The sequence below is a fragment of the Tachysurus vachellii genome, chromosome 1 (assembly GCF_030014155.1).
Source record: "Tachysurus vachellii isolate PV-2020 chromosome 1, HZAU_Pvac_v1, whole genome shotgun sequence".
In the NCBI taxonomy this organism is placed as follows: Eukaryota; Metazoa; Chordata; class Actinopteri; order Siluriformes; family Bagridae; genus Tachysurus; species Tachysurus vachellii.
Window position 1 is genome coordinate 15703175 of NC_083460.1, and position 27109 is coordinate 15730283.

Sequence of the window (27109 nt, forward strand, 5' to 3'; positions counted from 1 at the left end):
GTCTTTCTCTCTTTTTTGTCTTCATTTTATTTATATATATATATTTAATTTTTAATATTTCTCTTCTCTCCTCCCATACGGCAGAGCAAAAAAAGAAAATCAATATTTTATTTAAAGCTAATTATTTTTGTTTTTCTCCCCAGAAAATGTTTGTGTCAATTAAGGATTCAGGGACCATCTGTACCTCATTTTATTTTAACGAAGCTTATTTTATTATTGTTTATTATAATACAATTTAATATTAATTCATGAACTCAAACACATATAATGCAATGTATTTAATTATCTGAAATTTGAATTCAGGTATGTGAATGAGAAATATTTAACGATTTGGTGTAAAATAAACTGTACATTACCGCCATCTCGTGGTTAATATATGCAATAGATCTGAACACGGTTGCAATAAAGGGATCTGAACATGGAGATTATAGTAAAGAAATTCTGGATTAGAATTCAGCCTCCAACGACTCAGTCATCACTGTAGAAAGCAACCTGAAAGCACAGCATTTTTCACACCTGCAGTGTGCTTACTGCCCTATAGATGGCGATAAGGAGTTCATATGGATGTCATATTTAGTCTGCAAAAGTCAAGTGTGAAATGCAGGGGCGTCACTAGGCACTTTTTCTGCCCAGCCCCCCTAAAATATTATTTGATTAATTATTTTTTGATCGCTTCAGTCCCCTTTAAAAACGCATTTGAAGCGGCGACAAGCTGCATCATGTTTCGGCTCCTCCCCTGAACTGAGTCTGCGTGGATTCAGCGCATTTTTCAATCCGCAGGGACGGCTTTTATGTTATTTTCTGGTTAAAAATTGGTTAAAAGTTTATTTTATTTTGTCAAAAAAGTTCCTTATCTGAGGTTTTTATGTGAGCATAGAAATGCAAACAGTAAAATGTTGTGTTTGTACTGGAAACGTGTGTACGTGTGTTTGTACAGTGAGTAATGAATCAGGAAAAACTACATTCACAACTCAAAATTTTCTAGTGACTGGTCACATCTAAATTTTTCATTTTTTTACAGTGAAATACAGGGAATACAATGGAATAGTGGATTGCAATAAGGTTAGTAGTATACAACCCTACCCTGGGGGCTGAGCCCCCCTAAAATGAAAATTCTAGAATCGCCCCTGGTGAAATGAGGCATGAGGTGTGACTTTAGATGTCTGGAACAAAAACTCATTTTTTATTCACAGATTGGAAAGACCAGACCTTCTGTAATTTTTTTCTGATTAAACCGAATGTTCTGAATTAGCCAATTCAGGGGCGCCACTAGCAATTTTGGGCCCTATGAAAGAAAATGAGACTAGTACTGTTACTACCAATTAAAATTATCTCTGGGGGCCCCAAAAGTGCGTGGGCCCTTGGAATAGTCCTAACTTTCCCCCCTTGGTGGCACCCCTTTGCTAATTATTCACTATTAGCCATCATTTTTTTTAAAGATGCATCACCCATGCAGGATATATGATTTATGATTTGGCCTAAATCCAGCTCATGAAGTCTTTTGTAATTAGCTGATGAGTTAAATAAAGTACAATAATAATCCCTGCTGTAAATGTTAACCTTAGATCTACTAGCAGCTCAGTAATCTTGTGGCAGTTCACAGATATCTGGATCTACCATGAACATTAATCAGTTCTGACCTTTCATTACAAACACCACCTTCAGAAACGAACACTATGAATAGACATATACAGATTTTTAGATCTGTTTCTCCAACAAGCTTCTATATTCCTGCTTCGGTGAGGAAATCGTTCGGCCACAATGCATCATTAGAGCGATCTGCTGCTCTGGTTTTAAAGCCCAAACACATGGTTAAACAGCACAAACACAGGTTTGGTGGTTAGCCACAGAACTGGCTTAATGAGGGAGAGAAAAATCAGCAGGAGTGACAAAACCCTCCAGGGTACTGCAAAACAGTGTGGAAAAAACTTAACATAAAAAAGGAGCATAGAACATGTACTGGCACAAATATGGCAGCCAAAAGTGGTGCCATATGCTTGTGTCTACTAGTGAAGTGTTTTTCCTAAAGCTACAGTCATTCTAGTAGGGATGTGGTAGCCTAGTGGTTAAGGTGTTGGGCTACCAATCGGAAGGTTGTGAGCTCAATTTCTACGTCCACCAAGCTGCCACTGCTGGGCCCCTGAGCAAGGCCCTTAACCCTCAATTGTTCAGTTGTATAAAAATGAGATAAAATGTAAATTGTTCTGGTAAAGGGCTTCTGCTAAATGCTGGAAATGTAGTGTTGAAGGATTATTCTGACTTGTCACTTTTATAGTATCAGCTAATTCAAAGGCACTTGTAAGGTGGATGCTCTAAATAATAAAATAAAATAAAATAAAATAAAATAAAATAAAATAAAATAAAATAAATAATAATAATAATAATAATAATAATAATAATAATAATAAGAAGAAGAAGAAGAAGAAGAAGAAGAAGAAGAAGAAGAAAAAAAAGGAGAAGAAGAAGAAGAAGAAAAAAAAGAAGAAGAATATTAATCATGTGTTGTTACTTTGGCAAATAGAATTATGGCTCTTTATTTGATCAGTTTTATTTATTAACATTTATAGAAGAAGTTTTAAGGATGAATGGCAGTCAGATGGTTAATTTTTTTTTTCTTATACTTGGAAATATATTGATTATTTTATGTGGCTGGTATAAAAGTCGCACATGTCCATTACATGACCTGTATATCATATTCTATATATAATGTTTGGCTAAGAAGATGGCAGATTTCATGAATGGTTTCTTGGATGGATGCACGGATGGATGGATGGATGAATGGATATATAAATGGATGAATGTTTAGATAATGATCAGTGGGATAACTGGATAGATAGTCGGCTGACTGGTTGGATGTTTGGATTTAAGATGTGTGGAGAGGTGTAAGGATGAATAGATGCTTACTTGTATGCGATTAATAAATAAATGGATATATGACTGAATGATTGGATAGATAGTTTGATGGATGGTTCATGGATTAAATGAATGGATGGATAAAGGGATGGATATACCAATAATGTATTAAAAGCTTGACTGGATGGATATTTGTATAGATGGATAAATGAATAGATTGATAGGTGCTTGTTTGACCAAATAAATTGTCTAAATAATCATCTAGCTGAATTGTTGTACTTGGATGATTGGATGAATGGATGAAGTGGATGAATATTTGATTAGATGAATGAATGGAGAGATAAACTGCTTGTATGGAAAGTCTGAACACTAGTAAATTGATTAATTTCCAGATTTGTTGTCTAGTGAATGGCTGCCTTCCATCTGTAGGCTTTCTCCAGCTGCTGCTTTTGCTTCTGGGATACGAGAAAATGTACATTTTTTTTCCGAAAGAGAAAGACACTCATTTTTTTTTCAGTTTTCTTGCTAATTGGCATGAGGTCACTCCAATCACAGAATTAGAAAAAAAATCCCTTTTATTTTTTTTTAATGTCAAGCCATTTATCTCCCAAAGCTTGACACGAGTCACATGATAAGAGACAGAGAGTCAGGGACATCAAAAGTCGTGACTCCGAATGGTCTTCAAAAGATTTTATGTTCTTGCTTTTCTCTGTGAGTGAGTTCTATTTTTTCTGCTACTAAAAGGTTGAACTTGTGGAATTCCAGTCCCTTGGAATACATTTCTTAGTTCTTCTTCATCATTCATCACATATACACTGGGTGGGAGTGTTGTGGACATAAATGGTCTTGTTAGCTACCGTGTTAACAAGTAGTCATTAGAGATTCATCTTAAGCATGTCCTCACTCTTCCCTTTCCTTCCCCCCCTCTTCCCTCTTGTACAACCCATCTCTCACTTCTTCCTTACACACTGATCTGACATTTTCCCCTCCTTCTACAACTTCTGTTTGCTCCTCTTTTGTGGCATTCGTATGTTTCCTTCTTGCCTTTTTCCTCTTTCTTTCCGTCTATCCCGAGCTCTATGTTCTTGCCTCGTTCTCAGTCCCTTCCTGGTGTAAACTGATGAAGTGGTGTGTTGTGGTATGTTGAGAATTCCTTTCCCTGACCAAACCAGAAGCCTCTTGGCTGAAGTCCTCTCTACTTCCCGACCTCTTCCCAAATAAGGCTTCCCTTCTTCCAGCAGAGGAGGTGAAAAAAAGAGGCAAAGTGCAATGTGGATAGAGGGAGGGAGAGCCTGCTGAAGAGGAAGGCTTAGAGGAAAAAGGCCATCTCCTTTTAAGGCCACAGTTTCCTTTTCTCCCTCGCTCTCCCCATCTTCTGTGTGGCTAGTTCTCTAATGGTGAAGTCATTGCAGCTCTCTTAGTTTTAAGCCTGCTCTTTTCAGAGGGAGGACTCTCCAGCCACTGCATAAAACACCCACGCCCAGAGATCCGCACGCGCATACCTCCTAACACACACTCCTTCTGAACCGTGTGGAGGACCTTCATCCTAAAACCTATACAAAGTGAGTACATCTTTCATATCTTTTTTCTTTTCCTCATCTTTCCTATGCAGCATAGAAATACTTGAGTAGCAGTTTTAAACTTTGTGGATCACGTGACATGGTTAATACTCTTCATAGACGATGTGTTGAACGTTTATATAGTTGTGCTGGTCCTCACAAGTCCTTACTGAGCCTGACGATCTCTAATTTGTTTTGATGTGATGCTTGTGCGGCTTGAAACATGATTAAAAACCAAAAGCTAACAAAGACTAATATAGACAAAAAAAAAAAAAAAAAAAAAAACAATGGTACATGGTTGGAATTCCACTCCAATGAGTCTGGAAGCTTAACCACAAAAATTCCTGGATCATATTTATACAGAGAGTGAACTAGTGGGCTTGAAAAACGTATCTGCTCAACTCAGAAGACATTTTCCACATTTCTGCTTGTGTGAAAATGTGCAGACTTAACCAGTACAATACTGCCAACCATGGCAGATCTCTGACTCTGCTACTGTGTAACATGGATGTCATAAACCTCTTCCAGCCTTTCACCACAAATACAGATGATTGCCATAAAAGGTCCTAACCAGGAGTTCATCTACCACTAAGGCCCATTCCAATTTATTGACTGTCAGCGATTATTCTTGGTTCACACATCAACACACACAAACACAATCATTACCACTAGACATGTCCAAGGAACACACTTGTTAAAGTAAACCTTGAACATTTTATAATCAGACCTCCAAAAATGTACCTGGGCCATTTGCAGTAACCTTGAGCATCATCGGAATATTCAGGAATTCATCAGGAAATCTACTTTCAATGCCGTTTATTACATTAGTTGAAACACCATTAGGTTTGCAATAGTTGAAACTCTATTAGGTTTCAAAAAGTATTAAATGATTCTTTAGACCTTTTAAAGAAACAAAATATGGTTCTTCTGTAGTATTGCTGTAAAGAACCTTTTTCTGGCAGCAATACGTGGAACAGTCAAGCAGTAGCTAAGTGGTAGAACTGAGCAGTAGGAATGAAAGATAAAGATATCTGCCTAACGTTCCAGCTGCCATTCAGAGCTGATGTAATTACAGCATCACATGTGTTCATTCATTCCACTGATCAGAGCTCCAGAAGTTTCTTCACAGCCACTGTGGCAACAGTGGAAAAAGAATGTGATGGAATTAGCTGGAGTTAGAAACCAGGCATTGAGGAAAATGAAGACGTTTGTGTCATCAGATTCTCCAATCTCATGTCAAGTATGGATCAAGGGCAAAAACCACAGATTTATATAATTAAACTTTTTGTGCTTATACATTATCGTCTCCATAGTAACAAATCATAGGGATTTGATCTGATGAAGCTTTTTGTTAACATTTGTAGAAGGAGTCTCCAATGTTTGTAATTTGTAATATTGTTATTTGTTATAAAGTCATATATAAAGTTCCTCTCTGGTGTCTCTGTAACAAGCTACATGTGTTATTAATGTTAAGAGAAAATGAAGGAAGTCTTTATAAAGCTGTTATAGATTAAGTGAAAACAAGAACAATTCACATCATTAACGTTACCATAAATGGATAGGAAGATCTTGACATTCTTTAATTAGTAAACAATTGGCTACGGTAAAAGATGAATAAAAAACTTCACATGCTGTTGTTGGAAAATAATCAACACACCACACTACTTCATTGTATAGCATTCCATATCAACCTCAGAGGACTTGAATGAAAGAGTAAAAGTTTTGGCTTGGTTATATTTACATAAGAGACAGTTTGATATCCCTTGACAGGATGGGAGGCATTCCATAAGGTTGACTTCCTGTGTGGTTTCTGGCCAGCACTGGGCCAATCCACAAAGTCCTGCATTGTTTTGTCCATGGACATCCACATTAAAATGTTATAAATGGTTCATCAAAGTGTTAACCAGGATGTGAACAAACTCTAACAGCTTGACTTGCATATTCTTGCCCACCTCTAACCTCCAGGCCCAGAGCGTGGTGGTGTCCAGACAACAAGATGGCAGCACAGGTGACAGTGCAGCTGACTCTATAGAGCTGCTAATGTGTGTGGGCTTGGCATATAGGAAATTACAAATGTGCTTGTGCAGCCTTTGGAGCTTCCTTTGGCACAGTCCTTACTCTCAGGTTATCTCTCCAAACAACCGATTTCAAATTGGAACTAAAAATAATCAACTGTGTTCAGATGAAGATTCTTAAGGGCTGCTACAAACTGGCTTGATTTTATTTTCTGGCAGGAACACGTGCATGATTTGGGAAAACGTTTGTATGAAGATTTCACAATTGCGCTCATTTCTTTACGTGCCAGCTTAAGTCCACAATATTGGTTTTTGGCTGTTTTTCACTGGTTTGGATTGGCTTTGGCTTAAAGTAACATATTTTTAGCAGAAGTGAAGAGCAGACTGGGACACTGCTCATCTAAAAAAGTGCAAATACTTGATAGTACTGGAGTAGAGCAATTTTAACTGATTGTACATGATGTAGTGTTAGGTAAGTAAAATCGATAAGAAATATTGTACAGGAAATATTTGCTTACTGATGTTTCAAGCTTCACTCTGGGTTAAGTAGATCACCTTAAAACCTAAACTCCCTAAACTTTGAACATGCACAATTCAGAAACTACCCTAGAAAGTAGTTCACACAAATTTTTTTTTAATTATTCATCTATTTTCCTGCATTTTCTGGAGCAGGGAGCCCCAGGCATGGCCAACAAAGGTCCATCCTACGGACTGAGTCGCCAGGTGCAAGACAAGATCGATAAGAAGTATGACCCCGATCTTGAGCAGCGTCTGGTGGAGTGGATTATGGCCCAGTGCGGTTCTGGTGTGGGGAAGCCTGCAGAAGGAAAGCATGGCTTCCAGGATTGGCTGAAAGATGGATGCGTGAGTGATCATGTCTCTCTTGCTGATGCTATCTATAATGGCTACAAAGACATTAATCAGAAGATCTCAGAATTCTCAGGAACGATAATAGAATCTATGGAGGCCAGTTTTGTATTGTTAATACAGGGTCTTACTTGGCTTCATTATGTATTAGAAACTTTAGTATTTGAGTCAAAAATACTTCAACAACTTACTGGTTGAGTGCCTGACTGCAGGTTTTTTTCCAGGAGGCCACCTCTGCAGCTATCCAGTATGATACTTGACACATTAAACAAATGAAATCATTTATGAATACATTGATAATGATCAGCACTAATTACACATAGATCCTGACTGGTACAATGATTATTGTACACAGTTTGACTCTATTGCCCCTGCTCTCTGGTTCAAAAGGAACAAGTCTTCCAAATCAGAGAGACATCAACTAATTATAGTCATCTGATAGATTTTTTAAATTAGAATAAAGCGATACTAAGTAAATGTTAACAAAACATACATCTTTACACTCCCAGATAGCTATGGTACCAAAATTTTCCATGCCTACATGGGAAGACCCAACAATACTAACGAATGTAAAAAAATCCATCATGGCTTCTCTTTACAAGGGTACAACACCTGAACTTTCATTTAGTCTTCTCTGTGTTTCTCAGGTCCTGAGCGAGCTCATCAACAGTCTCCATGATGTAGACAAGCCTGTAAAAAAGATCCAAAGTTCACCAATGGCCTTCAAACAGATGGAGCAGGTGTCTCAGTTCCTTAATGCTGCAGAGGCATATGGCGTCACCAAAACCGACATGTTTCAGACTGTCGATCTCTGGGAGGGTGAGTAAACCAGTATGTAGTTCATCATGTCATAAAATGGCCCATTTAACACAGCAATATTAAGTCCCAGGAAATGTGCCAGAAGCTATAGCGTTTATTTACAGTCTATTTGCTTGTGTTCTCTAGTTGCTTGTGTTAAAATAATACCTCTATTTCTTATGCCCAAAGGAAAAGACTTGGCTGCAGTGCAACGAACACTGATGGCTCTTGGCAGCATTGCAGTCACAAAGGATGATGGGACTTTCCGTGGTAACCCTGACTGGTTCTTCAAGTGAGTAGTGACTAAAGCTGCAATATATGCAGTACATCCAAGGGTTAGTTCTGTGTTCTTCATTATGGGTTGGTGTTGCTCTAACTGTGATAGCGAAACACTATTTTTTTAAGCCTTTAAGGGTTTCTTTAGATGGAAAAGCAAAAAGACAAAGATTTAACTGGCCTTTCACCAAACGTTGTAGAAGATATGCCCGCTACGAAGCTTCACTGGTTATCAAACATGAATGAAAATGTATTCAAAATTTTCAGTTTATTATGTACAATATCTGTTAATTTAATTAAGATTTAATTACAACTCGATTTTCCTTGCTGTGGTTTATAGCTGCTTATAACGTACTGTAAATATCTTGTGTTCTTGTCAATATTGCTGTGAACTACAATACAATATATGACAATATAACGACAATATAACAATTTATATTATGCTTTCATTCCTAACAGACAAAACTAGCTTTCTAAAGAGGTTTAGTTTGGAACCATAACTAAATGGAACACCTTGTTATAAGGCTTCACATTGAACCTTCAAGATGTTCCCCAGAAAGTACAACCCACAAAACCCTAAACAATCAATGTTGCATTGATGATAGCGCACACATTCCTTCATCAGTGTATATGTACCTCTGTGATTACTCTGGTGTATCCTTGGAGATGACGTGTCCAGCATTGTTTTTTTGCCTGTTACAGGAAAGCTCAGGAGAACCGGAGGGACTTTTCTGAGGACCAGCTAAAATCGGGGAAGAGTGTTATCGGCCTGCAGATGGGCTCCAACAAAGGGGCATCCCAAGCTGGCATGACAGGCTATGGTAGACCCAGGCAGATCCTAAACCCTTAAATACACTAATTTCCAACCCCCATCCATTCAATTCCCCTTACCCTTACAACGCTAAACATGCGCCAAAGTCTTAAATCTTCCACACCGACCGTATAAAGACAGCATAAGGAGATAAACATATACACACTCATGCACTCCTACACTGCTCAGATATGAAATCAGTAACTAATCAACATATTGTAAATCTTGGACAAGGAGTAATGAGTTGCTGAAAACGTTAAACAAATTCCGAAATACAGCAGATGAACAATGTAAATTTGTTAACTTTTGGCTGTCGTGCTGATGTTCTAAAATTTTAGTATCAATGTAATAAAAGAGGTAGCTGACTAACAAAAGATTTTAATCATTTGGATGTCTGTGATAACACTTTTATTTTAGCAAACCTGTACTTCTATGGTCAAAGTTCTATGCAAATAAAGGTATGCTAAAACAAGCGATTGGAATAAGATTGAAATTTCTAAAATGTGAGGCTGTTTTTCTCTCCTGTCCAAAATCCAGCACAGGTCCAGCCTTGTATTTTTGTATTTTGTCTAATTAAAAGATGACTAAAAAAAAAAGAGAGATTTTATATCTATTTCTTGAAACAGCTATTGAAAAAAACAATGTACAAGACACTACATTCAGGGCAGATTTATTAAATACATCCTTGTAATGCTGAACATGCAACCAACAGTGACCCTCGTACTAGACCTTCAATTCACTTCCATTAGCAAAGACTCATTTAAAAACCAGTATTCACATGTATGTGGTACTATATATTTGGATATTTAAGAGAATCACTTTATTTGGGGAAATACTTAAGAATCTTCTGGCAGTCGTTATTTCAGAACACTGTTTGAAATCACCAAAACAAACACGCCCCTAACCCAAATGGGTGTCACCCCGTTTTGATACATACATACGCAACCCAGGCAACTATTATGGTGGAACCTGCTGGGGCAGCTGGCCGAGGGGATATTTTTTATCAATAAATGAACTGAATGAGTAATACTATGGTAATACAAATGTGTTTTTGTAGTACTGTGTTGTACCGTGAAGGTTTTAGCTCCGTTTCACGCGGAAGACGACGTTTAACACCTAGAACCCGAGGCAGAGGAAACAGCAGGTATCCGCCATTTCAATGTTTCAATCGCTTTCAGGATAATGTCAGACGATAATGAACACTCTCTCTGCCGCATATTGACAAGACATGCCCCTTTCTGCTCATTGGCTACACGTTTGTTTTGTTAGTCGGCCCGACTCAGTTTTCTGAAGCATAAAGGTGCACCCCACCTTTAAGGTTGGACATCAACAATAGAAATCAAAACAGCAATGAACTTCATAATAGATTAGCGGGATACAGGGCAGCAGATTGCTGTCTGCCCTCTTCCGCATACATGAGCTTACCTACAGTACTTAACGATTGCCTATTGTCGCTGTGATTGACAGGGGAGTGAGAGTAACCCTTCCTTTCCGACAAAAGAGCATGTCATAATTTTCTACCTCACAGCTTGAACTGTACGAAAGCCTTTTTTCAACTGGGCCACTGATCACACTAAAATATATCTGACCAACGACTTTACAGTAGCTTGGCTGAAAACATAGCGTTCAACATCTGTATTTAATATTACATAATATTCACATGCTGTGAGACATCATCTGAAAAATGTCACTAATTCTGTATTCCAGTTAGTGATCTGCTTATTAATTGATTAAGCCTAGTTGATTGAACTGCTAGGAAGGATTTAAAAAATTTATTCTGCAGGATAATTATTAATATAAATTGTGTGTTCATATCCATATCAGCACCAGTGTAGTCCTAAAAAAAATAAAATAAAATAATTGAATTGAATTGCACAGGATAACTTTTCACTGCTTCAAGCAAAGATATTTTAAAATAAATACCCATATTTAATTACAAAAGTACCACCAGTAAGTGAACTAGGAGAAGAGATTCAGCCAAAATGACTTTATTGACTTTATTCAGACCAGCTGTTGATCATATTTTTGTCTTTGGATTGTCAAACAGGTAAAACACTTCACCTCAGTAAAAAGACTCGCGTCTCAAAAGGCATCAGTTCTTATAGAAATATCAGTATATTACATGTATTGCCAAATTAATTGCTCATTGTTCTTACTTTTTAATATTAAACACTGGGTAAAAAAATTCAAAGGAAAAAAGGGTGTTATACTGGACGCATTGATTCCACTTGACCCAGTAAACAAAATGTAAAGAAAAACCTGAAAAAGTATAATTTAATAAAAAATATTTAATATAAAATATTTCTGAAATCATACACTCCTCCTCTTCATTCACGTTCTCACTCACACACACACACAGACACACACAGACACACACAGACACACACAGACACACACAGACACATACACACATTTGTGAGAGTATATTCACTGTATCAAGTAATTTGTTAATTTCACAAGCAGGATTCTGCTCCTGCTGTAAACACATTGATTCTTGCTCATTAATTACTAATACGTTGTTTAGTTGAACCCCGTCGTTGTGCCCCAACGGAACAGTGTGCAGCTTCAGAATCAACACGAAAGCACATCACTGGGTGTGCTGGAAGGTCCACGTAACCCTAATAAAGTCACAGCTAATCACCTTACAGTTCTGGACTGAACACGTGTAACTGGCCAGTGTGGATACGGGGACTAGCTCGGGTGATTAAGGTGCATTAGTTACATCAATCCCCACCCACCCTCCCCCCACCTGAGTGCTATGTGTCATCATCGTTTCCTATAAGGGGCATTTTGGCCTCTAAGTCCGTCAGTGGCTGCATTTCCAGAAACTGGCCGTCTTTTGCAATGGAGGCTCCACACCGCAGCCCGTGCCAATGCATGTGGGTAAGCGTCAGCTCCAGGATATAGTACAGGAGCCAGCAGAGTGCAAAGCAGCCCACGAGCAGCAAAATCTGCAACGAGACACAAAAGAGTGTTAACGATATCGCATACAGAAATCCGATCTGATATCAGATAATTATTACACACACAACCCTCAGCAAAGTGATGTGTAACAGGGTAAAATTATTCGAGTTCATGTTCTGAGTGGTGTAACACAGTGGTTTCCTGATTTGGGGCAGTGGTGGCTCAAGCTGCCATTGTTGGGCCCTTGGGCAGGGCCCTTAACCCTCACTGCTCTATGGGTGCTGTATCATAGCTGACCCTGTGCTCTGATCCCCAACCTCCACAGCTGAGATATGTGAAGAAAGGATTTCACTGTGCTGTAATGTAGATGTGACAAATTAAAGGCTTCTTCTTCTTAAAAGGTATCCACAGGTATTATCTGAACGCTGCTAAGCTAAACAGTTAGAGCAGTGCTACATTTATCTGGCTTAGCTATTGCTGCTTTACAAGTTTATTCTAGGATTTCAAACTAAACATCATGTCAAAATATTTGGGGTTTATCTCAGGAACACGGAGCATGAGGTGGAATGGGAGGTGATGTTGCCATCAAAAAGCAACAAACACACTTGGACACACGCTTGGTGACACATGCTTGGTGACACACACAGACACGCACTCGGACACACGCTTGGACACACACACTCGGTGACACACACTCGGACACTCACACACTCGGGGACACACTCACACACTCGGGGACACACTCACACACTCGGGGACACACTCACACACTCGGGGACACACTCACACACTCGGGGACACACTCACACACTCGGGGACACACTCACACACTCGGGGACACACTCGGGGACACACTCGGGGACACACTCACACACTCGGGGACACACTCACACACCCGGGGACACACTCACACACTCGGGGACACACTCGGGGACACACTCGCACACTCGGTGACACACTCACACACTCGGGGACACACTCACACACTCGGGGACACACTCACACACTCGGGGACACACTCTTGGCGGCACACTCTTGGCGGCACACTCTTGGCGGCACACTCTTGGCGGCACACTCTTGGCGGCACACTCTTGGCGGCACACTCTTGGCGGCACACTCTTGGAGGCACACTCTTGGAGGCACACTCTTGGAGGCACACTCTTGGAGGCACACTCTTGGAGGCACACTCTTGGAGGCACACTCTTGGAGGCACACTCTTGGAGGCACACTCTTGGAGGCACACTCTTGGAGGCACACTCTTGGCGGCACACTCTTGGCGGCACACTCTTGGCGGCACACTCTTGGTAGCACACTCACACACTCGGACACACACTTGGTAACACACTCGGACCCACACACTTGCTAACACACTTGGTGACACACTTGGTGACACACTTGGTGACACACTTGGTGACACACACTCGGACACACACTCGGACACACACTCGGACACACACTCGGACACACACTCGGACACACACTCGGACACACACTCGGACACACACTCGGACACACACTCGGACACACACTCGGACACACACTCGGACACACACTCGGAGGAAACTGAAGAACCTGAAGGAAATCCACATGGTCACTGGGAAAAGGTAAAATTTCACACAGACAGTAACCTGAGCTGAGGATCAAACCAGGAAATCTGAAGCTGTGAGCCACTACCTGCCGTTCCACCGTGCCAAATCCAGCACCTAATTATTTTTTGACCCAGAGAGATTTCACTTTGTTTAAACGATCTGATTTTATTTCTAAACTAAACGTCTGAGACCTTACTGGCAGGCTTCATAATATTAACACGCGCACTTATTAATAAAAATACAACGCGATGCTCAACTGGTGGCTGTCAGCTTTTACTTTTAGCTTGTGTCAATGCTATCTGCAAGAATAGAGGATAAGGATAAGCACAAAGGATTTTAATTATGGAACATCTGGAATGTGTTTAACGCTTAAAACAGATGTAGAATGCATTTTTATTAGGTGCTGCCAATTAAAAAGAGAGTGTGTGTGTCTGTGTGTGTGTGAGGCTGAGGCACAGATAATACCTTGAAAGAGCTGGAGGTAAAAGGTATTTCCACTTCAGGAGGAATGTCCAAGCCAGGTGGACATGGTATGGAGAAATTGCTGTTTAAAAACTGGCCACTCATAGCCTCTTCGACAAGCCTGTCAATTAACATAACCACAACCATCCAATCAGAGTTAAGCTCCAGTGAGGGAACACTCCCGGCCCCCAGGAGTACATTCTCGTAATGTGTCTTAAATGCAGTAACAGCTGGCCATCTTTCTCACCTCTGTCTGTTCAACACCTCCTCGAAGGACATCTCCGAACCGTACAGAGTGAGCTTCCAGTGCTTCAGGGTGCCCAGAGAATACGATGAATCTGCTGTAACTGAAAAGAAAAAAAAAAGAATACAAGGCTGTCTGAGTATAGGGCACAGGCTGAATATATTTAGAAAGTGCCACATCTTAAAAAGAGTCTCACCGTGGTCAGTGACGTGGAGGCTGTACTGGCCTAAAGCTCGCTCTCCCCAGCACCGAACCGTGGAGAAAGACCAGTCTGTGAATCCAGAGGCATCTCTGTACAAATAAAAAACTGTCTGTGATTAACTAGTCGGAGAAGAGATTGCTAATAAGAATCACTCCTTATTAGTGTTTAAAGAAGCAGTCTGTAAGTTTTAAAGTGTGTTACAAACTATTGTGATATTTGTCTTCCTCTTTATTGTCTGACCCCAAACACACACAAAAAAAACGCACAGCTAAGTAGAATCTGATTATTTCTGGGACAGAAAACTCAAACCTGTGTCCTTAGATAAACAACCTATAGCAGTTTTTTGCTCTGCTAACTTTGCTATTTTATATCATTTTTAAAGGTCTGGATTTTTTTTCTTAAGGACAACATGATGAGAAATAGTTAGAGAAACTGAGCTTACGTGTCCAAGGCCCTTTTGGCTCCGACGAGTGAGGTCATGCCGCTTGGGCAAACGAGCACGATCTCGACAGCTCCGCGCCGTGGGTGTTTTATCGTCACCGTAACAACAACATGCTCTAAGGAACTTATCCCTGATTGTCTGAGATCTACAGCTGTGACTGAGAGAGAGAGAGAGAGAGAGAGAGAGAGAGAGAGAGATAACAGTTTGTTACCATGTGTTTTATAATCAGTAATATTCATTAATAAAAGTGATTCGTTTTATTTGACACAGATTTATTTGTGGATGGCTCACTAGTCTCCCACCAAAACAGTTCCGACACAAACAGATGTTTGGGTTCGAGTAACGTATCGACAAATTGATCCAGACAAAACCATTCCTGGTTATGAGAACCAGCGAACGAAAGCGATCAAAGTTTGAATGAATTACTCTTGTGAATTATTCTTATTCCTGTAACATAAGAACTCTGAAACAGACTTGCTGATAGACAATACATGCTTTCTTTTTCTTCAGAAAAAAACGACAACAGGTGGTCCTGTCAGCGGTGTGTGATGACCCTGCAAACACACAGTAAAACACTTTCGCAGGGAAAAAGAAATAATCTTGTGGACTTGTCCTCGCCTTATGGAATTCCTGCCCCAGTGTCCAGCGGGCTGTAATTCCTTGGCATTTCCTCAAACGTTATTTGCTAATGTCCTCCCACACACCATCTCCATATAGGGAAGCGGCCTTAAGGCGCGTGCGCGAGAGAGAGAGCGAGCGAGAGAGAGAGAGAGAGCGAGTGAGAGAGAGAGAGCGGGCGAGAGAGAGAGAAATGAGAAAACCAGACACGGCCAAAGTAGGTGTCTTAAATTTATAGTTGGCTTGTTTAAGCCTATAGATGTCAGGGTGATATAAGTGCTTACTAGGTGAACGATAACGAGCCTCGGTTTTTAAGTACAGTTCAAAGTATCGAGTTCTCAGAACGGCAGGCATCCGCAGAGGAGGAAAACCAAAAGATCGTGGCCAACCACGCAAAATATAAACAGCAGCGCACACGGCAAGACCAGCATAAACAAGTGACGAGCATCTGATGAGTTCAGAAATCCATGAGGAGAGTTAACTGCATACTGCAACTCCCATGAGCCCCACACACACACACACACACACACACACACACACACTCAAGTAAGCTGAGAACGGTGTTACGCGTCTATTTTTCCCCCCAAGAGAAAGTTTCGAATACGCCACAGATCAGTGTTGCACCTTTTCACAAATCTAACCGCTACGTTTGTCTCATCTGTTGCTTCTCATTTTGAACATGACTCTTGAGAGCAGAGGCATTTACAGAGACTGAATCATCCACCCCAGAGCTGTCACAAAGCCTGTGTGGGAGATCAAATGTTCAAAGTATTCTCTACTACACGGCTATAAAAAAAATTGAAAGAAAAAGAAGCCGACTCCAGAGGTCTCGGGTGGAGATCACCTACAGACTGACATCATCAGACTTATTCTAATCAGGTGGAATTAATTATTCATTAACTTTTGCTTCTTATTGAACTGATGCAATTCTCTTTGCCCTAAAAGCTTTTATCAAACCATCTCCTGCTGAGACAACTTCAGATTAAACTGCTCAATGGGAAGCAGACACGCGGGGAGGCAAATGCTCCATTCTGAATGAACCTTCTGCATTTTTTGGACTGATTCGTGTACGTTAGCATGTTTTCTTGGGCAGTGGCAAGAAATTCTCTTTCTTTCACATTTGTGCAGACACACACACGCTTTTCTCAAACAGATGAAGGCAAACCTCTAATTAGAGATTTGACTTAATGAGGCAAGCTACAGATATGTTAGTATGTGTGATGAGTCAACAACAGCGTGTCACTCTTTTTGGCAGGAGACGACAAACTAGCGAACAAATGAAGGCAAACAGACAGACAGGGAGAAAAAAAAGGGGGGATGAGAGATGGCGTGACTTCTCTTCTCTGTGTATTCAGTGACACAGATGTTGCAAAACATTGCCTAATAAGGGCAGATTGGTGATTGCCAGTTTGGGAGGGACTTTGCCAAACTCTCTCTCCCTCTCTCATAATCTCAAACAAACACTCACTCTGCAATCAGCCTCCACGGTAACGAGTAGCAGGATCTGGACGACAAAAACAGACCGATTCGAATTTAACTACAGACCACAACTACAGAGACTTGCCCATTTATACATGCGATAGAAAGTAGAGCTTGACTAGAACGCCAAAGATGCCTTTACAAGCAACTGAATTTAGACGTTAATCCGAATTGTTCTTACCTCTTGTGAAGTCTGTTTTAAATTCCGAGTTGTTTTTTGTGCAAAAATACAATGATAATCTGTCTATTATGTCTGAACAGAAAATGATCTCTTCGTTATCTGTAGAGCGGTGATACTCTCGTTTCTTATTGGATGATGTGTTTCCTTTAAACTTAGTTACAGCTGCACAATTTTCGCTAAAGGCTATCGTTTCCATAGTAACAACTAACGCTTATTATTGTATTGTAAAGCAACTGACGATGCCCATGGAGCATTTCTGGAAGGAGACTTTTACGTTTTATACTGTAATTTTCAAACATTGCAGTGCAAGCCTGCCATATAACTCTGATAAGTAACGCATCGATTGAAGGTATTAGATAAATTACGTTATCCTGCAAGTTACTCGAACCATGAGATTGAGCAGCACACACGACTTTCCCAGAATTCATGAATCATCAATCCCTGCAACTATTTAAACCATTAAAGCTATACTGAGAGAAAAAAAGTATTGCAGTATTGCATTTGTAAAGGAAAATATATTTTTAGCTTTAGTGTTTAAAGCCAGTCTGTGGTTTTGGGCCTTTCATGCTTTGCTAAATCTTCCATGCTTTGCTAAATCTGTCTGCCGGTGATGTCACCATGTGTTAGAGACGGTAATCAGGCTACTGATGAGAGACAACAAGCAACGCTGAAGAATGTTTTACGGGCCAAAACCTGGTGTGGAAATTACTGCTCTGTAAGACCCTTTTGTTGCTGCTGGATGTAAAAGGAACATTTTGTAAACACAAATAATTATTTTTACGAACAAACACAGACCTCACAAAAGAGATAATTGGTTTGAGGTTAGTTTTTTTTTATTTCTCTGTCTCTAACAGTTAAGGTGCTGGGTGTCACTTGATCAGTTTTTTAAATCTGTACCAGTGCCCTTCATGTTCATGTTCACGTTTACATGGGTCTTACCGTTCCAGTTGAGGATAAGTTTGTTCGGATAGGCAGGGATCGTCTCTCCTTCTCTTAAAACCGGGCTCTGATAAGACGCCAGGAGTGGCACGGTCTCCCAAACCTGTGCACACAAACATGCTCACACTTACTTCTGAGGCTCATGTACAGCGCTGAAAGTAAGAGCACAGATGAGAAAATGTACCTTAGCAGCGTTGACCAGTCTCCAGGCATTGAGCAGACCGAACCCATGCTTGTGACTGTGGTGGAAGCCAGCGCCATTTTTCTCCCAATCTACATCGGTGTCATACTACACACACACGAACACGAAGTTTATACAAAATCCATGGATGTTAGCATCATGAACTGAATCCTACTACACAACTGAATAAAATATATTGTAAAATAAAATATTTAACACTAACAAAGATAAGGATATGACGTCCTATTCGTTTGGAATAAAATGTCTAAATCTCCTCTTTGTTCTTGTTACCTTGTCAAATGTCTCCTTAAAAGACCTCACTGAGTAACACATTTGTCTGATGCCACCGAGAGCAGAACAGTTTAATAAAATATGCTTTCGAGGACGTCTGCACGGTGCCTGTTCGCCTCGTTAATAAAGACTCAGTCTTCTGACAAAGAACTCGATTGCTTTTATGCAACTTATGTGAAGTGACACAGTTAGAAATCTTCACGACGGTATTGTAGAGATAGGTTGCACTTTTAAGTGTTCCTGTTTTTATTACTGCCTTATTATACATCGTGAAAACATCACCCAGACCTGTATTTAACCCAGATTCTTGCCCTTGTCTTTATTAAAATGTTCCAGACTGTATTGTGTTTAGTCTTGAATGAATTAGGGTTAGGCTGCATTTATGCGTTAAAGAAGAATGTCTAAAGATAACCAACTTATTAATATACGTAATCGTACTTTATGATGACTCGTACTTTGATGAATGCCTGTACATTTTCTCCTGTGGATTTATAATGTTCTGCATGTAATGGTGTAGTTGACCCCACAGCTGCCCACACACACACTGGACATGTGTGTTTATTTGCGTGTTTGTAACACAGGTCATACCTGTGTAGCCGTGTACGTGATGATGTGCTGAACGTCCCGCCATGTTAAGCAGGGTCGCACCTGCAGCATCAGTGCCACCATGCCTGCTGCCAATGGAGCTGCTGCTGATGTACCCGTGTGACCTTCGGTACAACCTGTGCCCTCTTGGAGAGACCAGTCTGATGTCACCTACACACAAACACTCAGTATATAAAATTCAGTATATACACAACGCTGTAGAAATCTTAATTACGATTGGTCAGAATTATATTATATCAGAATTATGCAAAATATATGCAGCGAGTTCACAGAGAAGTCTATAGACTGCTTGTTAACAGACATAAAGTTCGGACGGCTTAAAATAACCAAACCCGGTAGCAGCACACTGGAATACAAGACACAATGATAGAAAGCTAAATATCTTCTAAAATTGTTTCATGAAAAGATATTTTTATTTTGAATACAATGCATTCTTGCCGTGGTACCCGAAAAGCATCCTAAGTGTTGAGTGAGCTGAGAAAAAGAGCATGAAACTCTGTTCTTGTTATTGAACGGTGGTAGAAAGGCAATATGACTAACTGTGAGCACTTTCTTTTGAGTCTGGTTGAGGTTTTGGATGGCTATAATGGCTAAAACACAGCTGAGGTTGGGGGTTAGCGCTGCCAAAACCATGTCGCTATGGACACGGGGGTAAATAATGCCAAACAGAGCTGCAGGCTTTTTCAAAGTCTTCTTCAAATGTTCTCCCCACACGCTCCTTGGCTAGAACTTTCTTTAACAATACTGTCTTGTGCTAAGAGTCTATAGGTTTCCAAGACAACCTGCATCGTGACGTGTCACCGTTACTGTATACGGCTACACAGTGAGAGTGTACAGAGCTATGGATAGAGTGGACCTGTCATACAAACCTGCAGTGTGTGTCATGACCTGGACGCTATGCAGAAGACGTAATTACACCCTTCACCATAAGACTTTAGAAATGATAGTAAGAATGTCAGTGCTGTTTATCTACAGGTTTATCCAGTTACTCGGCTTAACAGGTTTACCTTTCTTACTTTTACCTGTACCTTACTTCCGTTACAGATCAGAGTTCCTTAAACGAGGATTAAAGCGAAGACTGATGATGTTGTTAAATGGATAAACGGAGGTCTTTTTAGCTAATCGGTATCCTTTTTTTTTTTTTTTAAATTGTGTGTATCTCAGAAACCATTACAGGATTCAGACTCACGATGCTGCGCAGTTGTCTTCCTCCACTGCTGAAAGTCACAGCCAGCATGGATGCACACTCTTCTGCATAGAACGGCATCTTCCCGTTCTCGTCTACTGCCCCTAACACACACACACACGTGAATATAATATGACGTACTATAACAAATCATGAGTTTCTTAGGTTTTAAATATGAAATTGAAATATTAATTTGGTTGTTTAATTCATTATTTTTACCAATGGTGACTGTGTAGATAGAGTTAGCGTAACCGTCGTAGTTGCAGTTGTCGTTAAACAAGCCTCCGTTGCCGCTGGCGACAACAAAGATGCTCCCGAAGCCTCTTCTGCCAGCTAGAACTCCATGTTTTAGTGCTGCCTGTTAAGATATTTATTAAAACCAAATTACAGATGAACAGACCCAGTCAGAGTTTATAGTCCAGTACAATGCCTGTTATCAGAGCTAAACTAAAACCAAACAGTGCAGCAGTACTTTGTAGCTAATACGTATGTTTTACTTGATACTCCTGTGTAAGACAGATAAACGTGTGGTATCCAACTTTCCAGAACATTGTTCCTTTCATCTGATTCAGGAAACGTCTCTCAGGGGAGCCGATTCATCTCGTGCACTCTGCCTCAATGCTAAAAATAAGTTCTTTAACAGGTTTCTGCTTTTCCTATTCCTCAAAATATGTCCTGCTCTGCACTCGTAACCCTGGACGCTTTGGACGGTGATCTTCCTTGTCGTTTTTTTATTGAATAAGTAACCGTCAGGCTATTGCTCATCTGTTTTCCAGACACGTTTAAGTTTTGAGAGTCAGTTGTGGGTTTCAGAAGAATTACAGATTCAACATACAAATGCAGGTTAAAACTCAGCCAGGGGTTTAATTCACATTTCATTTTATAATTCCAACTTCCTTACAAATCTTTACATTAACAGGGGACAAACCCCAAGAGCTCTGTAATACATTTTGTGCAGAGTACAACAGCTACTGTGATTCGGTTCAACGGCCCGCTGAGACGAGCTGAAATAACTGTTACTAAACGCTTTCCATAACGCATGCCAAGTCTGTGAAGGGGGACGTAGCAGGAAATGCTGCCTTGTGACTTTTGAATAATTAATGACGTGCTAACTATGAACGTTTGCATGAACCTTAAGCACGGATTACGTCGAATTCGTGCTCTTTTACTTGAGATAAATAAATAAATAAATAAAACAGCAGCTTACAATACTCGATATTGCTCAACCCTGATCTGTGTTTTTGATTAAGTCAAGCACTCATGCTGATTAGGCAAAAAAAATGCACGTAGATGGAGTCTGAATCAGAATAAAACAGATCAGATTTCATGCAGAAACATGACAGAAAAGTGGAGGGAAATGATTTCAACTGAGAAATCTAATCAAACCTTTATTTTTTTTTCTCCCTGTGTGTTAAATGGCATGGGTTCTAACCACTGACCGTAAAAACATCTGGATTGGATACGATTTCTTTGTAACTGAGTGGATGGAAAGCTGAATAGTTGGATCCAAAAATTCTTGACTGACAGGAATTCTATGCTTGGTGAAGAAGTGAAATCCCACTGCATATTATTCCCCTTGTGCAGGAAAGCCAGCAACAATGAAACTAAACTTCTGACTATATTGAATTAGCTTGTGTTACAGAACCTGGACCTTTCACATCTATAGACATAACCACGAACCCTCCTCTTCCATGGAGAGGAAATCTGACACGGCAGAGGCCCAACAACAGGCCTTTTATTCCCATTGTCTGTCTCCAAATATGCAATAATCTCTTTTTATAAATAAAAAAATACTAATAAATTAGACATGTATATGCATACACATCAACATGCATTAATAAATGTCAATAATTTAATAAACACTTAAACACTATCCTGCTTGGAGAAGCTCCATGAGTTCAAAAATGTGAAAACTGCTATATAAATGTGTGCTTGCACTAATAGAAAACTTCAGGATTCAGAAGTCTGGGCAGAAACATGTAAAAAACCCAAAATCAAGCAGTCTGTAGCAACTGTGTTCTGATACATATCCTGTACTAAGTAAAGAATAAAACACTTTTTTTTTTTTACACGTCAGTAATTTGCTGAGTGCACTTTTTTACTTCCTACACAAGGAGACTTTTTATCTGTTTCTAGTTAATGGTTTGTACCATCTATGATCATCAGCCTTACATTAATGTGAATCTGCAGCCGTACAAATCCCTGCCTAGAGTAGAGTTTTTTCTACCATAACATGTACTACCAAGACAGGTACAGTTTAATGATGGTGCCCCCTGCAGGAGAAAGAGGTAAATACAAGAAGAACCGCATGGCAGTTAAATGATACTAGATATACACAACAGGAGCTGTAGCACAGACCTGGCCTAGGGGGTGTGGTCCATCGACAGTCCGTCCGTCGTCATCTGGTCCCCAGCTACAAAAAAATGACATACGGTGGGTAATAAAGCTCTGCATAATGAAGTGGATACTGAGGTGGTACAGGGTATCGTTCTTCTGCTAACGGTCTTGTATTTCCTCCTCATTAACATTCAAACATGGTATCGTTTCACACTGTACAACTTTGGCAAAAAGGTGGTGTTTTGTATCCTGGCGAAAAAGCAGTGATGTCCTCGCATCTAAATTACGAGTGTAAAACGTTCCTCTACCCGGGGTTAAAAGCAGGGATTACAACAATTATAAATTGGGGTTAAGTGCAGCCTGAAAAGCCCTTTTGTTTATGTCTTTGGTATCTATGTTTAAACAATTCAAACAGACCCGGTGTTAATATTCTAGCAAGTAACTAACAGATTGCTATACAGTGGCCACATACATATGCGGTATGATGCTGACTAAAGTAATAACCTGCTACTAAAAATAAATAACAAGAAGTGGTTCTCAAACTGTGAGTCATTCCGGAATTACAGATTGTCCTGTAATTCATTCATGTTGTCCTGTAACTCATTCATAGGTACTGCAAAACCTTTACATTAGACACTGTAGAATTAAGAAGTATACGATTTAAAAAAAAAAAAGTACCTGCAGCTGTAAACATCATTGACCTGGTAATGTTTATTAAAAGCCACGGCCTCCATGCTGTCGGTGAGCGGACCGTCCAGAACTCTGATACCTGAAAAGGAAAGGTCATATTTGAGCAGGTCATAGGCATCATGAACAGTAAAATCAACACAACTCTAAGAGTTCTCTTCATTTTTTATAGTATATAATTTGTTAAAGCTGAAAGTATGCTCTAGGCAAAACATGTAATCAGGGTGTGTCCATGCGTGGTATGTGTACATGTACACGTGGTATGAGCACAGGTACACATGGCATGTGACTCCTTTACATGTGACACTACTGACCTGCCACCTTGCTGCCGTAGGCAACTCCCACGGCGCAGAAGCTGTTGTTAGGCACTGCAGCAATCTCGCCTGCACAACGTGTACCGTGGTGGTTATCGCTGTGCGAGTCTGGGTGTGGCATCGGATCTGGATCATTTGAATTCAGATCATAGCTGCCTTCCGGAGACTGAAACAAAGGCGCGATTTGATGAAAGAACATTTAGTTAGCTCAACAAGAGATGATAGGAAAAGGGAATGCTGATGTGCTCACATAGTTGGGCTGAATGTCCTCCAGTGTGTGCTGCAAGCCGTCATCCACTACGACCACAGTGACGCCCGTACCGGTGATGTTATGCTCCCACACGCCGGTCACGTTGATGTCCATGCCCTGCCTCACGTCATTGTGCTGTTAAAGAGAAACACAGGACTAAAGAATGGACGCAGAAGTGATGATATTAGTCCTCTTTGGCATGGAGCTCAGACCCTGTTTCACACAGCAGTCGCTGTATTCACACAGCAGTCGTACTGCATTCACACAGCAGTCGCACTGCATTCACACACACTTACACAGCAAAGATACAGCCGTCACTCTGTAACATTCACAAGGAAGCTACTTTGTATTTGTGCAGCATATATGAAACATTCAGACACTATTTGCACCGCTTTTACGCCACACTCACACTATATACATGCATCACACAAGACATACTGACACTGCACTTTATTTCCCTACTTAAACTCACCAAATGCCACTGGCTCGGATATTTGGGATCGTTGAAGGTCAAGCTCCTCTTGGACCTGCGCAGAACGTTCTCCTGCGAGTGCCAGACCACATGAGGATGACTGTCCAGTGTCTGGCCAGCTGCTATATGGTGCTTGTCCTCGTCTGTCACCTGGCAGAGCAGGTAATGGCCATGGAGTTGCCCGATCTGCCCATGGCTTTCGAGACCAGCCTCTAGTGCCACGTGTTTAGCGAGCTCGTCCAGGGAGTTTTCATGTGGCTCAGATCTGTGGCTCAGCTGCACTACCCACGAGCGCCCAGGTTCACAGGACAGAGTTGCAAATTCAAGTAAGCAAAAAGACTGCAGAGGGAGCGTTGACAGGAACAGCAGGGCAATGAAAAGGGGGAAGGGGGGTGATGCCATAGCATCAACAGGTGCCACTTTCAATGCGGCTGCACCACATTAGCCCCAAGCCCTGAAACAGAATGGAAAAAAAAAATGTCTGCGGTTTGCTGGTGACAGTAATGATTATTTTCCCACAACAGCACATCTTAAAGCATTTCAATTCCTTTTACCATTTAGAGTTATATGTTATTTCCTGTCATCTCACATGTAATGACCGAGACAACACCTGAGACGTGTACTTCACAAAGAGGTTTACTGCATACTTTACTTAGCAACACTACATGCTCTCCGTTCATGAAACACAACAGCAATCAATGCCGGGAACGTTATTTCTTAAAGAGGCAGTACAACACTACATCACACACAGCTATAAAACTGGTTATCCCTCACCAGCCTCTTTTTTATTCTCTCTTTCACTTTAGGTTATAAGAATGGCATGTTACTGAGCTACTTTCAGATCCATGTCCTGGAGACTTTCTAATAGCAGAAAACTTACCTAGACTTACTTAACAGTTAAAGGACGGTGACAGTGTGCGCAATATAAAACTGTGTGGTTTCAAGAAATTGCGTGGTGTGTGGTTACGGGAAATAATGATCAGCAATGAGGTGATGTGATGTCGCCTTTGAGTTACTCTATCCTTCCTGAAGTTGATTATTTTCCTATGTGTCATGTGTTTATTCCTATGTGACATGTCAAAATGTTTTATTCTTTGCACATGAGAGTGATTTGGCAACCGTTACAGTTTTTGGTTTATTAACAAACATCACAATTTTCATATCTAATTATAGCTACTTTTAATGTTGTGGAAGCATCAACATCACTTAGAACACCACATTCCTTTATTAGGAATCCTTTGTTTTCCCCTTTTTTTTTTAAATGAAACAGAACAATTGTCAACTCAAAGAGTTCTCTGACCTGGAGATGTCCAAAAACTTTCCCACTGCTTCAAAGCACTGACACCGGAGACTCCTTCCATAAAAACTTAAGTAAATGTTTTTACATTTATGTCCATATTATTCAGAACTACTTTTATCGCATTTATACAACTAAGTTGAGTTAAGGGCCTTGATCAGGGGCCCAGGAATGGCAGATTCGAACCTTAACCACTGTGCTCCACATCATCGTTGTTAAATAACAGGAACTTTAATAAAAAAATTTGTGACAAAAATGTGAAGAACCCTTCATATCCCTGTTGTTGCTATGGAAACGATCACGTATTCTTGTATATTGTTATTCTGGTTGCTTCTGACCAATCAGAACAGAGAATTTAACAATTCTTTAAACAATAATTTAATCACGGTTTATCCAGTGGGTTTATTTATAAATATTTATCTTGCAATTAAAATATTTGTTATTTGTTATCACTTGGAAAAAAAACAAATAAAAGTAACTGTTTTTTTTGTTTTGTTTTTTTCTCAGAAATCATCACAGGGTTGCTCGAAAAAAGGTAGTTTGTCTAATTGCTGTTAACTAACTAATATTCGTGGTTATTACACAATTTTTATGTTACAGTTAACTTTCTGACACACCCAAAAAGTCCACAGTAAAAGTTACACGACACGATAAATAAGCAAATTAACCAGCACGAACATACAAAGTGGAATTAATCGTTAACACCAATAAAAAAGACAACAACGACAAACAGACGCAGTAATAACATCTCAATCCACACAGAAGGTGTCCAGGTTGTTGTTGTTGTTGTTATTTTTCGTGCTAATTACACCGTGTTTGTAGCACGAAGCTAACCTGCTAACTTACTCATTCTAGTTAGCTGTCAAATACTGACCCGCTCTCATTTTTCATTCGAATACAAAATAACCGCGGAATTAAACACTAAAACATGATAACCACGATAACTATAATCGCCTTACCTTCAAATCAACGTCATGCGAAGTTTATGGTTCCACATTATTTTACAAATAAACCACTTTCTCTGCACTCGTCCATGTTACCTTGACAGCTTGGCTGTTTATTTCCGCGTGCTTTCCCGTTGCGTCATATCCGGTGTGACAATGGCACATCATCGTTGTTAAATAACAGGAACTTTAATAAAAAAATAAAAAAATTTGTGACAAAAATGTGAAATGGCGCGTGGTGACAAGATGGAGCTGAGGGAGATGAATTAAGAAAACAAAACAAAAACGAAACACGTTTGCACGTT

General features: G+C 40.1%; 2 protein-coding genes across 3 annotated transcripts; one reads left to right on the plus strand and one right to left on the minus strand.

Moving 5' to 3' along the window:
* Positions 1-4269: 4269 nt before the first annotated feature.
* Positions 4270-9651, plus strand: tagln (transgelin). Of its 2 annotated transcripts, XM_060874337.1 has the most exons (6): positions 4298-4415; positions 6378-6420; positions 7100-7291; positions 7942-8113; positions 8282-8384; positions 9071-9651. In XM_060874337.1, the coding sequence occupies exons 2-6, from the start codon at positions 6409-6411 to the stop codon at positions 9216-9218; spliced, it is 627 nt and encodes a 208-aa protein (XP_060730320.1). In that variant the 5' UTR covers positions 4298-4415; positions 6378-6408; the 3' UTR covers positions 9219-9651. The 2 variants fall into 2 exon arrangements, with proteins under 2 accessions (XP_060730330.1, XP_060730320.1); XM_060874347.1 differs by lacking the exon at positions 6378-6420 and having other exon boundaries at positions 4270-4415.
* A 1500-nt stretch (positions 9652-11151) lies between these two features.
* pcsk7 (proprotein convertase subtilisin/kexin type 7) lies at positions 11152-26956 on the minus strand. The gene is made up of 16 exons (XM_060874325.1): positions 26820-26956; positions 24564-25017; positions 24092-24226; positions 23842-24007; positions 23519-23609; positions 22862-22916; positions 20723-20861; positions 20507-20607; positions 19300-19467; positions 18424-18528; positions 18240-18342; positions 15023-15179; positions 14575-14669; positions 14382-14481; positions 14138-14255; positions 11152-12130 (listed from the first exon to the last, which is right to left on the minus strand). The coding sequence occupies exons 2-16, from the start codon at positions 24963-24965 to the stop codon at positions 11936-11938; spliced, it is 2130 nt and encodes a 709-aa protein (XP_060730308.1). The 5' UTR covers positions 24966-25017; positions 26820-26956; the 3' UTR covers positions 11152-11935.
* Positions 26957-27109: the final 153 nt, after the last annotated feature.

Coding starts and splice junctions, on each gene's coding strand:
- tagln (XM_060874337.1), top strand. Junction 8,114..8,281: donor GACTGTCGATCTCTGGGAGG/GTGAGTAAACCA, acceptor TTATGCCCAAAG/GAAAAGACTTGGCTGCAGTG. Junction 8,385..9,070: donor AACCCTGACTGGTTCTTCAA/GTGAGTAGTGAC, acceptor TGCCTGTTACAG/GAAAGCTCAGGAGAACCGGA.
- pcsk7 (XM_060874325.1), bottom strand. CDS start 24,965: ATGGCATCACCCCCCTTCCCCCTTTTCATTGCCCTGCTGTTCCTGTCA. Junction 19,468..20,506: donor GAAGACAACTGCGCAGCATC/GTGAGTCTGAAT, acceptor GTTTGTGTGTAG/GTGACATCAGACTGGTCTCT. Junction 14,256..14,381: donor GAGGTGTTGAACAGACAGAG/GTGAGAAAGATG, acceptor GTTAATTGACAG/GCTTGTCGAAGAGGCTATGA.